Source organism: Erpetoichthys calabaricus, unplaced genomic scaffold (assembly GCF_900747795.2).
Source record: "Erpetoichthys calabaricus unplaced genomic scaffold, fErpCal1.3, whole genome shotgun sequence".
Taxonomy (NCBI): Eukaryota; Metazoa; Chordata; class Cladistia; order Polypteriformes; family Polypteridae; genus Erpetoichthys; species Erpetoichthys calabaricus.
The window spans coordinates 20,250-33,317 of record NW_026261655.1 but is presented as its reverse complement, the minus strand read 5'-3'; the positions used below and the strand labels follow the sequence as shown (position 1 = coordinate 33,317).

Below are 13,068 nucleotides of genomic sequence, written 5' to 3'. Positions count from 1 at the left end.
TTTAAAAAAAAAGGCTTTATCAAAGCTACATTTTAGTTGTATCCCTGTTAGTCTATATGGGCACTGAATTCTCATGTTCCTCTGTGATGTGCAGTTCCACACTGATCTGTAGTATTCTCTGCTGTCTACTCCATTTCTCCTGTGGTGATGATGTGCTCCACCACCACACTGCCTCGTGTTTATGGACTGAATGGCAGGTGTCCCATATGTCCACATGGCCATCATCATCAAATTCTTCATGTGAAGCATGTAAACCATGAGGACTGATTGAGGTAGAATGTCCTGTGGGGTCCGGGCCGTACTGTGGTAGTTTTGCCTTGGATCCCCTGCAGATTAATTTTTATCAGCCTAACTGGAACTGTTGCTCTTTTTCTGTCCTGCTAGCCATTCAATGTTACCTTTTTCATTGTTACATACTGTATAGTATTATTGCCTGATCTTGTTTGTTTTATATTCCTCTTTATTTCATCGTGTAAAGCAGTTTGAGCTACATTGTTTATAAGAAAATGTGAAATACAAATAAATGTTGCTGTTCTATCCAAAAGGTTGTTCCTGCTTGAAAACTGTTTACCACATTCACAAAACACACATGGCTTCTCTCCTTTGTAAGTTTTAGTGTGAAACAAGAGAGTATTTCTGTGTAGGAATTGTTTACCACATTCAGAACAACATCATTACTTCTCTCAGGTTTAATTTTTCCAAATTTATTTGGTGTGCTTACTATCAAAGCAGGATTGAACTTCACTCTTTAGTCAGGACAGTCTCATTGTAATAATTTCTCATTCTCTTAAGTTTGCCACAAGGACTCAATGTACAACCTGCATTGTTCCTACTAAGGCTTCTTTTTGCAGATCATAAGGAGTTACTGTAATTTGTGAAGATGGGCCTGAAAGTTTTTCTTTATCAGTCATCTTGATCCTAGAACAACAGGCACTATTTTTTGTCCCATATTTCATTTGGCACATCTCAGACTGCATTTCTTGGTATTTTGTTACTTTTTAGCCTCTCCATTCGCAGGACTGAGAAGCTACTAGAAACTAATAATTCTATGATCCAGGCTTTCTTTGATTATTACATCTGGTTTTTCAGTCAGTCAGTATTGCTGTGCTATAAGTGACCTTCACCTCCTCATTTTCCATTGTGCGGGCGGAGTTGTGGTCCCAGTGTCTTTCTGGTGCTAGTAAGTTGTACTTCTTGCAGAGTTTCCAGCTAATGAGCCTGGTCACGTTGTTGTGTTGTGCAGTGTATAATTCTTCAGCAATCAGTATCTCGAACTCAGCAACAAGATGTGTGACTGTTCACAGTTTTCTTTGGTAGAAGTAACTATGGATTATTTTTTGCAATTTTTTTTTACTTATGATGTGAACCACCTTACATCCAAGCCACTGTTTTGTACAACTATGATTAGGTGTTCACCTTTTAGTCTTAGAACTTACCCATGCATGGCTTATGAGGGGCAAACTGTGTTCACAGGAGGATGTTGGGGGGGAGGAAGGGGAAGTGTATTTACCACTTTACTTGTAGTTTCCCCAATTTGTTCTTTTTTGTTTCAATCAAACTTTTTAAATTCTTTTTTCTGCTGCTTAGCATATTGTACAGTGTTCATCTGTGGACAAGGTAGGGGAGTTTCCGTAATTTTTTTCTGTCATGTGCATTCTTTGATATCTCTGAAACCAGCCTCTTTGTAAAACCTTTCTGCAACACAGCTTCTATCCTGTGTGTGAGTTTTAATGTGTCTCTGCAGATAACTACAGAGAGAGAATCGTTTACCACATTCAAAGCAGCAATATGGCTCCGCTCCCGAGTGAATTTTAATGTGTATCAGAAAATTATTATGGTGCGAGAATTGTGTCCCACATTCGGAACAGCAATATGGCTTCTCCCTAGGGTGAATTCGTTAGTGGCTCTGAAGATCAGTTCATGGTGAAAACGTGTAACTCCTGAGACCTGGCCGGGATGCCCCTTCGATGTTTGTTTTGGGGATCAATCATGGACTGCTCAATACCTGCTCTGGGACGCTTGGTGGCAGCCTCCATGGCTGAGGATGGTACCTGAATTCCCCACAACCCTGTTGGGATCTGGGGTGGCCGCCAGAGGGTGCTGCATGGATCCCTGAGCCGGCCTGGACAACTCTACAGCTCTGCCCAGCAGTGCAATCAGAAGCAGGTGATCAAGCACCTGGAGCACGCAGGTGGGCTATAAAAAGGGCCAGCAACCACCACTCAGGCCAGAATTGGGAGGAAAGAGGTTGCCAGGGAGGAGTGGTGGTTTGAGAAGGGAGCGTTGTGTTTAGTTCTGGAGTGCTTTTGGGACTGTGTATTGCCTGTGGGGTTCACAGGGAAGACGTGCCCCACAGGTGAAGAAAATGAGTCTTGGTGTTTTATACACGAGCCTCAGTGTGAGTCTGTGCCGGGTCAGGCGCTTACATAGTGCTACTTTCACACTCTAAAGATAACTACTGAGAAAGAATTGTTTACCACAGTCGAAGCAGCAATAGGGCTTCTCTCCTAAGTGAATTCCTTGGTGGCTCTGAAGACTGCTTCTCTGTGAAAACTGTTTGCCACATTCAGAACAAGAATACGTTTGTCTCCTGTGTGAGTTTTAATGTCCGTCTGAAGATTACCATGGCAAGAGAATTGTTATCCACATTCAGGGCAGCAAACAAGCTTCTCACTTTTCTGAATCCCTTGGTGGCTGTGAAGATTGCGCCTCTGTGGAAACTTTTTGTCACATTCAGAACAGCAATATGACTTCTCCCCTGTGTGAATTTTTTTTTGTGGCACTGAAGCTCATTTTTCCATAAAAATATTTCAGAACAGCACTATGGCTTCTCTCCTGAGTGAATTTGCTGGTGGTGCTGAAGACCCTTTCTCTGTGAAAACATTTTGCCACATTCAGAACAGCAATACGGCTTCTCCCCTGTGTGAATTCTTTGGTGGCTCTGAAGATACCGTTTGTGTGAAAACATTTTGCCACACTCAGAACAGCAATACGGCTTCTCTCCTGTGTGAATTCTTTGGTGGCGCTGAAGATACCGTTTGTGTGAAAACATTTTGCCACACTCAGAACAGCAATACGGCTTCTCTCCTGAATGAATTCTTTGGTGGCGCTGAAGATACTGTTTGTGTGAAAACATTTTGCCACATTCAGAACAGTCATATGGCTTCTCCCCGGTGTGAATTCTTTGGTGGTGCTGAAGCTTGTTTTTCTGTAAAAATGTTTTGCCACATTCAGAACAGCAATATGGATTCTCCTCTGTGTGAATTCTTTGGTGGCTCTGAAGCTTGTTTTTCCGTAAAAATGTTTTGCCACATTCAGAACAGCAATATGGCTTCTCCCCTGTGTGAATTCTTTGGTGGCGTAGAAGATGGCTTCTTCGTGAAAACTGTTTGCCACATTCAGAACAGCAGTGAAGTTTGATTCCTGTATAAAGTTAAAAAAAAAACAAAAAAAAAAAAAACTTAGTTTTTAATCTACTGCTTTAATACTGACATTATCTTACAACATTAAATAGATGTTGGTTTAATTTAACAATTTTTCATAAGCATTAGCAAACTTAAGTAGCACATGAATAGACACTTGAAAATGAAAACAAAATTAACAACTGTTAAATACATGAGCGTAATGCAAAATGTTTAAACAGTAAAATGAATAGTCACAATCAGCAAAATAATTGATTTTTTTTAATACATTTACAGATTGCCATCATCATGTTGTCATCATATTCTTAAAATATTATATAAAATTATACAATTACTGGAGGCAGAAGGTATGATAATCTTCACCTTTCATTATACTGGAGAGTGTCGCGTCAAACATGTGAAATGCACTTTTATTAAACAGAATGTGTTTTAATATTTGTAAACGATTAGTCCAAAGCCACCTGACTCCATAATGTGTGTTTTTTTTTTTTGTTATTTGATTTTAAGAGGCAGAGGATAGCAAAGGAAAAAGCTTTAAATATACAATGAGAACAGAGTAAAACATAAATGGATAAAACACGCAGGTCACTGAAAAATCCCAGAAACCCACATGACTCCTGAACTGAAACAGCAAACTGGACACTTGTGGCTGAAATGCAAAATATACTTCTGTCTTCATACCAACTGCGTCAGGGGCATTTTTTGTTATTGCAAATACATTTAATTTTTTTAGCTAAAAAAGGGACCTCCAGAAAAGCAGAATCATTTTGTGAGAGTTTTGGTAAATTAAAAAAATTAAAAAGCACATCAATCATTCCGAAGATGGGGGTTATATAATAAATAAATAAATAAATAAACCTTATTAATTTCCAAGCAGTAATTAGTGATATTATCTATATATATATCTATATATATATATCTGTATTATCACTGTAATTTTTCTGGACTTAGACTGCACAGATGAGATTTGTTAGCCTCCATGTCCTAAGAGCTCACAACTCGCTCAGTTTAGCACCAGAGAGATAGCAACGAGTGCACATGAACTGAATTCTCTACTCTGCACAAGATGGTCATTTACCTTCTCTCTGATTAGCGTCATTTTGAGCTTGTGGACTGGATCAGAAACACACGGGTGTATTTTCAAGATTATTCAGATGCTTCTCAAGATTGTCAATATTACTGTATGCTGACTGAGTTTTCTTCAGCCAGTCTCCATAAACACATAAAACCTGAAACACCTCCAGAACCACAAACCTTCAGAGGCACAGCATAGTGAACTCAGCCCAAACCTCCATGTTTTTTACTAGGGGCAGAGGAGGACACAGCCACATAGTAGCACCTTGAGGCAGCTGGATGAATGTCTTTAACCAAAAGAAATGATTCTTGATAACAGGCTGTATCAGCCAAGCTCAAAGATAATAAATCAGCAACACTTGAATGATTGCAAGTATAAGAGAGCAACCTTAAACTCCAAGAAAAGACAGATTATACAGGAGAGAGGAAAACAAAGAACAGCAATAAAGGAGAACTGCAAATTAAATACATTACAAGGTGCCAAATGAGTCACTCCGTAGCCCCACCAATAATCATGTATAATGTAGACAGAAACTCCAGAATCCCACCCCTAAACTGTATATGCAAAAAACTAAAATGGGGGTCTCTGAAATAAACACAGGTAAAAATCACCAGGTTCTGCTTATGAGTGGGCAAACATGGAGAGAGCTCAGTAAATAATCCCATCCTGACTCCAACATTCACAATACAAGAGTCAATGAAGTGAAAATATGAAAAAGCACATCTGAAGATAAATATGACATGCAAGCAAATATTAAACCATTGTGGGTGGAGAATATGTGGCGTATGCAAGGCTCATGTCCTGACCCCTCACAGCCTCCAGTGCCTCTCTAATCACATATACACATAAAATTCACATATGAAAAAAAGAAAGTAGTAGTAATTATGAATCAACATCCAGGAAAATATCCAAGCAGTACTGCAACATCACACATAAAACAATCAAAGCAGCCAATCACCAGTGACATTAAGGAGTCAAGGACATCGAGTGCCTGTTGAGGGTTGGTGAACAGCCGCTGCCTCCTGGGAAGGACATTTGAGGATTGGCCAGATAAATCAGGAAAGCAGAAAGACCAATCTGTGGAGCTTTTGTGATCACCAGAGACGTGGCCTTATGTGGTGTGGACGGAGTAATTGGCAGTAAACGTAGATCTTCCATCCTTCAAAAGTTACATTTGAATGGATGAGTTCCTCTTTCAGAATAGTAACTCAGTCAGAATAGCGAAGCAGGTTGATGATGATTGGATGTAGACGTGCGCTGTCTCATTCCCTGGTTTATATTCTATGTGCCCGCACAATTTCACGCCTCAAATTTAAGATGGTCAGAAACCAAAAAGCTGAACATATTCCCACTCTTAACATCATCTGGAACTCCAATAATTCTAATTGTAGCCACAGGAGTGTAAGGCGAGTTCAAGCACGGGTAAAATGCATACCGAAAGAAATCTCAGTCCAAAAGTTTGTTTTAAAAATATTTAGTGAAAGTGAAAAGCAAATAATCCACATAAGAAAAAAGTAGTTACACACGTAGAATACAAGGCAAACAAGAAAAAATGTATCTTCTGAAAACTTAACTTTTCTTGTAAAACTTTAGTTGTTTCTATACTTAAAGATTCTTAGCTACTTCTGTATGCTTTAAACGTACGGTGCAGCACTTTCAGTTAAGTGCTTTGTCTTACTTGTTACTTGGCACACAAAACACGCACACAAGGCACGCAAGACACGAAAGGCCCGGTATAAAACCATGTGCCCTCAACACCTTACACATGGCAAGGCTGATCACTAACTGAGAATAATGTTTAGTCAGAGCAGTTAGAAATAGCTGGAATATACCAATTCAATTCAACTGATGGGGGTTACAGGAACCTCCCATAGATTATGCACTATCATTTAGTAAAACATTTATGTATCTTATGTAACTAGGAAATGGCTCTTACACATCCGGCCACTAATTGTTTATGCTAGGGCAGAAATCAGTTACTTAAGGCTCTTACTAAGTAATGTTAAACTACTTTAATGAACTTAAACCGAACTTATAAAACTTAAAAATTCTACTGTAAGAGCAAAACTTAATCTTTTCATTTCATTAATCATTTGCTGCTTCCTGGAACAGGCACAGTTTGTTCACAGGTCTGTCCAGTGTGCTGGTTTTGGTTGGCATACAAACTCTTCTTACTGCTCCTTTCATATCTGGCAGTGTCTTGATGACTCGCCCCATTACCCAGGAACTTTGGGGTACTGATTGATCTACAGGGAGAACATTGTCACAAGGTTCTAAGTTTCTTTTTGGTGTGAGCCATTTTTGATGTTCTTGAAGTATTGGTAAATACTCTTTAGTCCATCTTTTCCTAAACAAACCAGAGAGGTATTATACTCGTTTGCAACGGCTTTGGACATAAAGGTCATTTTCTGAGAAAAGTCCTTGGGGAAGGCTGTGTTTTGCCTTGAGTAGTAACATGTGATTTGGTGTCAGTGACTCCAGGTCATTCGGATCACCTGATACCTTTGTGAGGGGTCTTTTGTTTAGGATGTATTCTGCTTCGCACATCATTGTGTGGAGATGTTCATCATCTAGACTTTGTTGTTTAAGTACTGAATTCAGGACCTTTCTTATGCTTCTAATTTGTCTTTCCCACACTCTGCCTTGGTGAGAGGTCATTGGTGGATTAAATTTCCATTTCATTTCATTCTTCATCATGTCATTGCAATTTATTTTTTTGTTCAAGAGTTTCAGCTGCTTCTAGTAGCTCTCTTTCTGCTCTAATAAAATTTGTTCCATTAACTGAGCGCAAGATTTTAACTTGTTCTTTTCTACAAATAAATCAGCATAAGACTTGGATACAAGAACCAGTGTCTAAATTATATGCAATTTCCAAATGTACTGCTCTAGTTGTTAGGCAAGTACGTCTTCACTAGGCTTCGTCCTCTTTTTACCAGGAATGGACCAAAATAATTGACTCCAACACTGGTAAAGGGTGGTTGGTCTGGGAGTAGACAATCTTCTGGCAAATCGGCCATCTTTTGTTCACCTATTTGTGCATTATATCTTCTTCATGTAATACACTTTGAAATATCCTTCTAATAGCTGAATTGGCTTGTGGGACCCAATATTTCTGATGTAACTGAGCTAGCATATAGTTACGTCCTCAATGTCCATGCTCTCAGTGAAAGTGTTGGATAATGACAGTAGCAATATGTGAATTCTTATGAATGATTGCAGGGTGTTTTGCCTCTTATCAGGGGGGCCGGTACCCCATACTCTCGGAGTACCCCCCACAGGATTCCCTGAGGGACACGGTCGAATGCCTTTTCCAAGTCCACAAAACACATGTAGATTGGTTGGGCAAACTCCCATGCACCCTCCAGGACCCTGCTAAGGGTATAGAGCTGGTCCACTGTTCCGCGACCAGGACGAAAACCACTGTTCCTCCTGAATCCGAGGTTCGACTACCCGACGGACCCTCCTCTCCAGGACCCCTGAATAGACTTTTCCAGGGAGGCTGAGGAGTGTGATCCCTCTGTAGTTGGAACACACCCTCCGGTCCCCTTTCTTAAAGAGGGGGACCACCACCCCAGTCTGCCAATCCAGAGGCACTGTCCCTGATGTCCATGCGATGTTGCAGAGACGTGTCAACCAAGACAGTCCTACAACATCCACAGCCTTGAGGAACTCCGGGCGTATCTCATCCACCCCCAGGGCCCTGCCACCAAGGAGTTTTTTGACCACCTCGGTGACCTCAGTCCCAGAAATGGGGGAGCCCACCTCTGAGTCCCCAGGCTCTGCTTCCTCATTGGAAGGCATGTTAGTGGGATTGAGGAGGTCTTCGAAGTACTCCCCCCACCGACCCACAACGTCCCGAGTCGAGGTCAGCAGCACACCATCCCCCACCATATACAGTGTTGACACTGCACTGCTTCCCCTTCTTGAGACGTTGGATGGTGGACCAGAATCTCCTCGAAGCCGTCCGAAAAGTCGTTCTCCATGGCCTCCCCAAACTCCTCCCATGCCCGAGTTTTTGCCTCAGCAACCGCATTCCGCTTGGCCTACCGGTACCTATCAGCTGCCTCCAGAGACCCACAGGACAAAAGGGTCCTGTAGGACTCCTTCTTAAGCTTGACGGCATCCTTCACCGCCGGTGTCCACCAACGGGTTCGGGGATTGCCTCCACGACAGGCATTGACCACCTTACGGCCACAGCTCCGGTCAGCTGCCTCAACAATAGAGGCACGGAACATGGCCCATTCAGACTCAATGTCCCCCACCTCCCTCGGGATGTGGTCGAAGTTCTGCCGGAGGTGGGAGTTGAAGCTACTTCTGACAGGGGGCTCTGCCAGACGTTCCCAGCAGACCCTCACAACACGTTTGGGCCTACCACGCCTGACCGGCATCCTCCCCCACCATCGAAGCCAACTCACCACCAGGTGGCTGTTCGGTCCCTGTACGATCGGTGCCAGAGCTTGGTCCGCATTGCAGGCAGTAAGTCTAACCCGTTTCCATTGAGAGTTGGACTCTGCCAGGGCTGCCCTTTGTCACCGATTCTGTTCATAACTTTTATGGACAGAATTTCTAGGCGCAGCCAGGGCGTTGAGGGGGTCCGGTTTGATGGGCTCAGGATTGGGTCACTGCTTTTTGCAGATGATGTTGTCCTGTTTGCTTCATTAGGCCGTGATCTTCAGCTCTCTCTGGATCAGTTCGCAGCCGAGTGTGAAGCGGCTGGGATAAGAATTAGCACCTCCAAATCCGAGACCATGGTCCTCAGCCGGAAAAGGGTGGAGTGCCCTCTCAGGGTTGGTAGCGAGATCCTGCCCCAAGTGGAGGAGTTCAAGTATCTCGGGGTCTTGTTCACGAGTGAGGGAAGAATGGAGTGTGAGATCGACAGGTGGATCGGTGCGGTGTCCGCAGTAATGCGGGCTCTGCATCGGTCTGTCGTGGTGAAAAAGGAGCTGAACCGCAAGGCTCAGCTCTCAAAGTACCAGTCGATCTATGTTCCTACCCTCACCTATGGTCATGAGCTATGGGTAGTGACCGAAAGAACGAGATCGCGAATACAAGCGGCTGAAATGAGTTTCCTCCGCAGGGTGTCTGGGGCTTTCCCTTAAAGATAGGTGAGAAGCTCAGTCATCCAGGAGGGGATCAGAGTAGAGCCGCTGCTCCTCCGCATCGAGAGGAGTCAGATGAGGTGGCTCGGGCATCTGATTCAGGATGCCTCCTGGACGCTCCCTGGTGAGGTGTTCCGGGCACGTCTAACCGGGAGGAGGCCCCGGGGAAGACCCAGGACACGCTGGAGGGACTATGTCTCTCGGCTGGCCTGGGAACGCCTTGGGATTCCTCCGGAAGAGCTAGAAGAAGTGGCCGGGGAGAGGGAAGTCTGGGCATCTCTGCTCAAGCTGCTGCCCTCGTGACCCGACCTCGGATAAGCGGAAGACAATGGATGGATGGATGGATGGATGTTTTGCCTCTTCTGGCATAGCAGATTTGCTGAGTCTTACTCCAACTCTCAATACTCCTTCTTGCAGGACTGGGTCTAGTTTGTTGATTTTACTACTTTTCTTTACTGATTTTTGTGCAAAGCTTTAACTCTTTTAGGGTGGATGTCGACTTTTGTTGACATGAGAGGTTGAGGGCACATGTTGACAAAAGTCGACATCCAGGAGTAGAGGGTGACAATAGCTGTTAATGGTGACAAAACTCACTGTTACGTCACAGACATTCCCTCTCTGCTTGGAGGAATGTTAGACTCATTGACTCGACATCTTATCCTTGCGTGTGCGTGATTTACAAAATGTACACAAAGGCAAGATGGCATCGACAATCTCATGTGGCAGCGAAGCGAGTGCAGAAAACAAAATACTCCACAGACAATGTTTTGCGCATTACCATTGATCGAGCAAGAGAGTGAGGAACTGGCATCAGCTGATCGGACACTATCCAATGCCGCCCCAGCTGATCGGCGGCCAGCTGAGTGCATTTGCGCAGCTGATGTACCTACAACAAGGTTCATGTGGCAGGAAAACCCAGACATTGATCCATGGGAGCCAAACTGGCGATCGAACTTCACAAAACAGCATGGTTTGCTGTTGGACACGACAGGTTACCAGCCGCTGGACTACTTCAGGCTGCTCTCTCCTGATGTTGCTTTTCAGCTACTGTCAGACGAGACAAACAGGTATGCAGAGCAATTTTTTTAATCATAGTATGTGACATCATATACAGTAGTATGCAGGCTCAAACAACATGCAAGACAGTAACATTTGTCAAAAATAAATATTTTTGTTGATTTGATGTATTAAACCATTGCTTTGTGTTCTTTTTTTTAAAAAAAAGTTAGTTTTTAAAAAAATATTCAGCCCTGGGAGAAAAGAAACAAAAAAAATAGACCTAAAAGAGGTGACCTCTTCTGGATAAGCTTATAATTGACTGAGGTGAATAAGTCCATTCTCTGCCTTAATCAAGTCTTTCAGAGACAGTGGCTTCAGCCTCATTGTTGATTTGCATTCCTTGATATGTTCTTTGTTTAGTGTTTTTTTGTCTTTCTGGGCCGTGTCCATATTGACTGACTGTATATTGGATTGCCTTTCTCTCTTCTTTCAGACGCAGTAGCACTTCATTGAACCTAAGGAACCACGTTACTGCTTTCTTTAAATTGAACCATTCTGAGTAGTACCCCACAAGTCTTTAAACTGATTCATTTTTTTTTTTTTAAATAGTAAGAATAAGAGCAGCTCACTTCTCAAAATGGAGTCGTCCGGAGTCAAACTCATGACATTTTGATTACCAGTCAGTAGTTACGCCACCAAAGCAGTCAAATTACGTCCGTATCAATGTCGCACCCTAACGCGGGTTCTTTTTCTGCAGTTATATTCTTGAATAAAAGTGCACTTGTTGTGTTATACTTGTACCTTTTGTGAAAGTGTTTGATATTTGGACTTCAAGGTTCACACATTATACGCTTCATGTCTACCTTTTGTCAATTATTACTAAAACATGAAAAATATTTCTGTTTTAATGATGTGTTTACATAGATCGTTGTAGACAAGGAACACACAAGACATGCATGTATTTCAAATAACGATATAGTATTTACTCTATACAACTCTAAGCGACTGACACACAGGTAAACAGACTTGAGCTGAGAAAACTTTGTGTGGCGGTGGGGGGGGATGTGATAGTAGACTGCATGTTGCTTATCAACACATTTACAAGACAAAAGACTTTAACGGAGAGGTGCAAAGGGATTTAAGGTGGAACAGATTTACGAGATTTTTCATAGACTTTGATAATTCTAGTGTTAAAAAGCACAAGACAGCACTTTCAAGCCCATAACCCTAACCCTAAAATGTACACCCATTTTTATTTTTCACTTACTTGTTTCAGATGATGTCTTAGGTGGTGACTGACCTCCCCAAGTTCTAGGAGATGAAATTTCTTCAATCGTCTTTGTGTCCGACTGTAATGATTCATATTTTACATTGATAGAAGACTCCTCTTTACTCATTGACCCCAGTTCATGGTCCCCTTCCTTAATGCTCAGACTCCCCTGTTTAGGATGGACACTCTCCCACTCACAGTCCTCCTCCTCAAAATTTACAATCCTCTCCTCCATGCTATTCATGTTGGCCTCGCAAGTCTTCTCTTTCACATCCATTTATACATTACAGTAAATGGCAGATTTTTCTCTGTGGAGAAAAAAAAAACAGGATTCAATTCAAACTGCATCATCAAGATCTAAACACATTTGATTTTTATAACATCCTCTTAGTTAAAGCTGATGTCAAGACAGGCTAGAAAAAGAAGGAGGCCATCTTTCCCAGTTGTGTGTCAACAGTATTCACTACTTTGATTGAACATTCAGTACTGTTGGTTCTCAGAATTCTGTTATCAGTTAATCTTAAGGAAGGTTTACACAAGTCAGGCTTCAGGATTATGTTAAGAAACGGGGCAAATGAAGGAGGAACTTAAATAATGGATCTGAAATTTGCAATCTTAGGATGATATCATAATGGACAACTTATTGAGCAATTTTAAGTTATAGCGCTCATTTTTGTATTGTTGTCCAAAAATTGAACATGAAGTTATGGGAAAGAGTAGTGGAAGCTGGGTTAAGAAGTGAGGTGATGATTAGTGAGCAGCAGTGTAGTATCATGCCAAGAAAGAGCCGAACATATGTGGTGTTTGCTATGAGGGTGTTGATGGAGAAGTAGAGAGAAGGGCAGAAGGAGTTGCATTGTGTCTTTGTGGACCTGGAGAAATCATATGACAGGGTGCATCGAGAGGACTTGTGGTATTGTATGAGGAAGTTAGGAGTATGAAGATGTACAGGAAATGTATGAGGGAAGTTTGACAGTGGTGAGGTCAGCGGTAGGAGTGACGGATGCATTCAACATGGAGATGAGCTTAAATCAGGGTTCAGCTCTGAGCCCTTTCTTATTTGCAATGGTAATGGACAGGGTGACAGACGAGAATAGACAGGAGTCCTCCCATGGTCTATGATGTTTGCTGATGACATTGTGATTTGTAGCGAGAGTAGGGAGCACGTTGAGGAGACACTGGAGAGGTGGAGATATGCTCTAG

The 13,068-nt window shown here is 42.4% G+C and overlaps 1 protein-coding gene across 1 annotated transcript; it reads right to left on the bottom strand.

The window, feature by feature from the left end:
* Window positions 1-2,059: 2,059 nt before the first annotated feature.
* Window positions 2,060-12,169, bottom strand: LOC114642638 (gastrula zinc finger protein XlCGF7.1-like). Its single transcript, XM_051922034.1, has 2 exons — window positions 11,863-12,169; window positions 2,060-3,423 (listed from the first exon to the last, which is right to left on the bottom strand). The coding sequence occupies exons 1-2, from the start codon at window positions 12,140-12,142 to the stop codon at window positions 2,822-2,824; spliced, it is 882 nt and encodes a 293-aa protein (XP_051777994.1). The 5' UTR covers window positions 12,143-12,169; the 3' UTR covers window positions 2,060-2,821.
* Window positions 12,170-13,068: the final 899 nt, after the last annotated feature.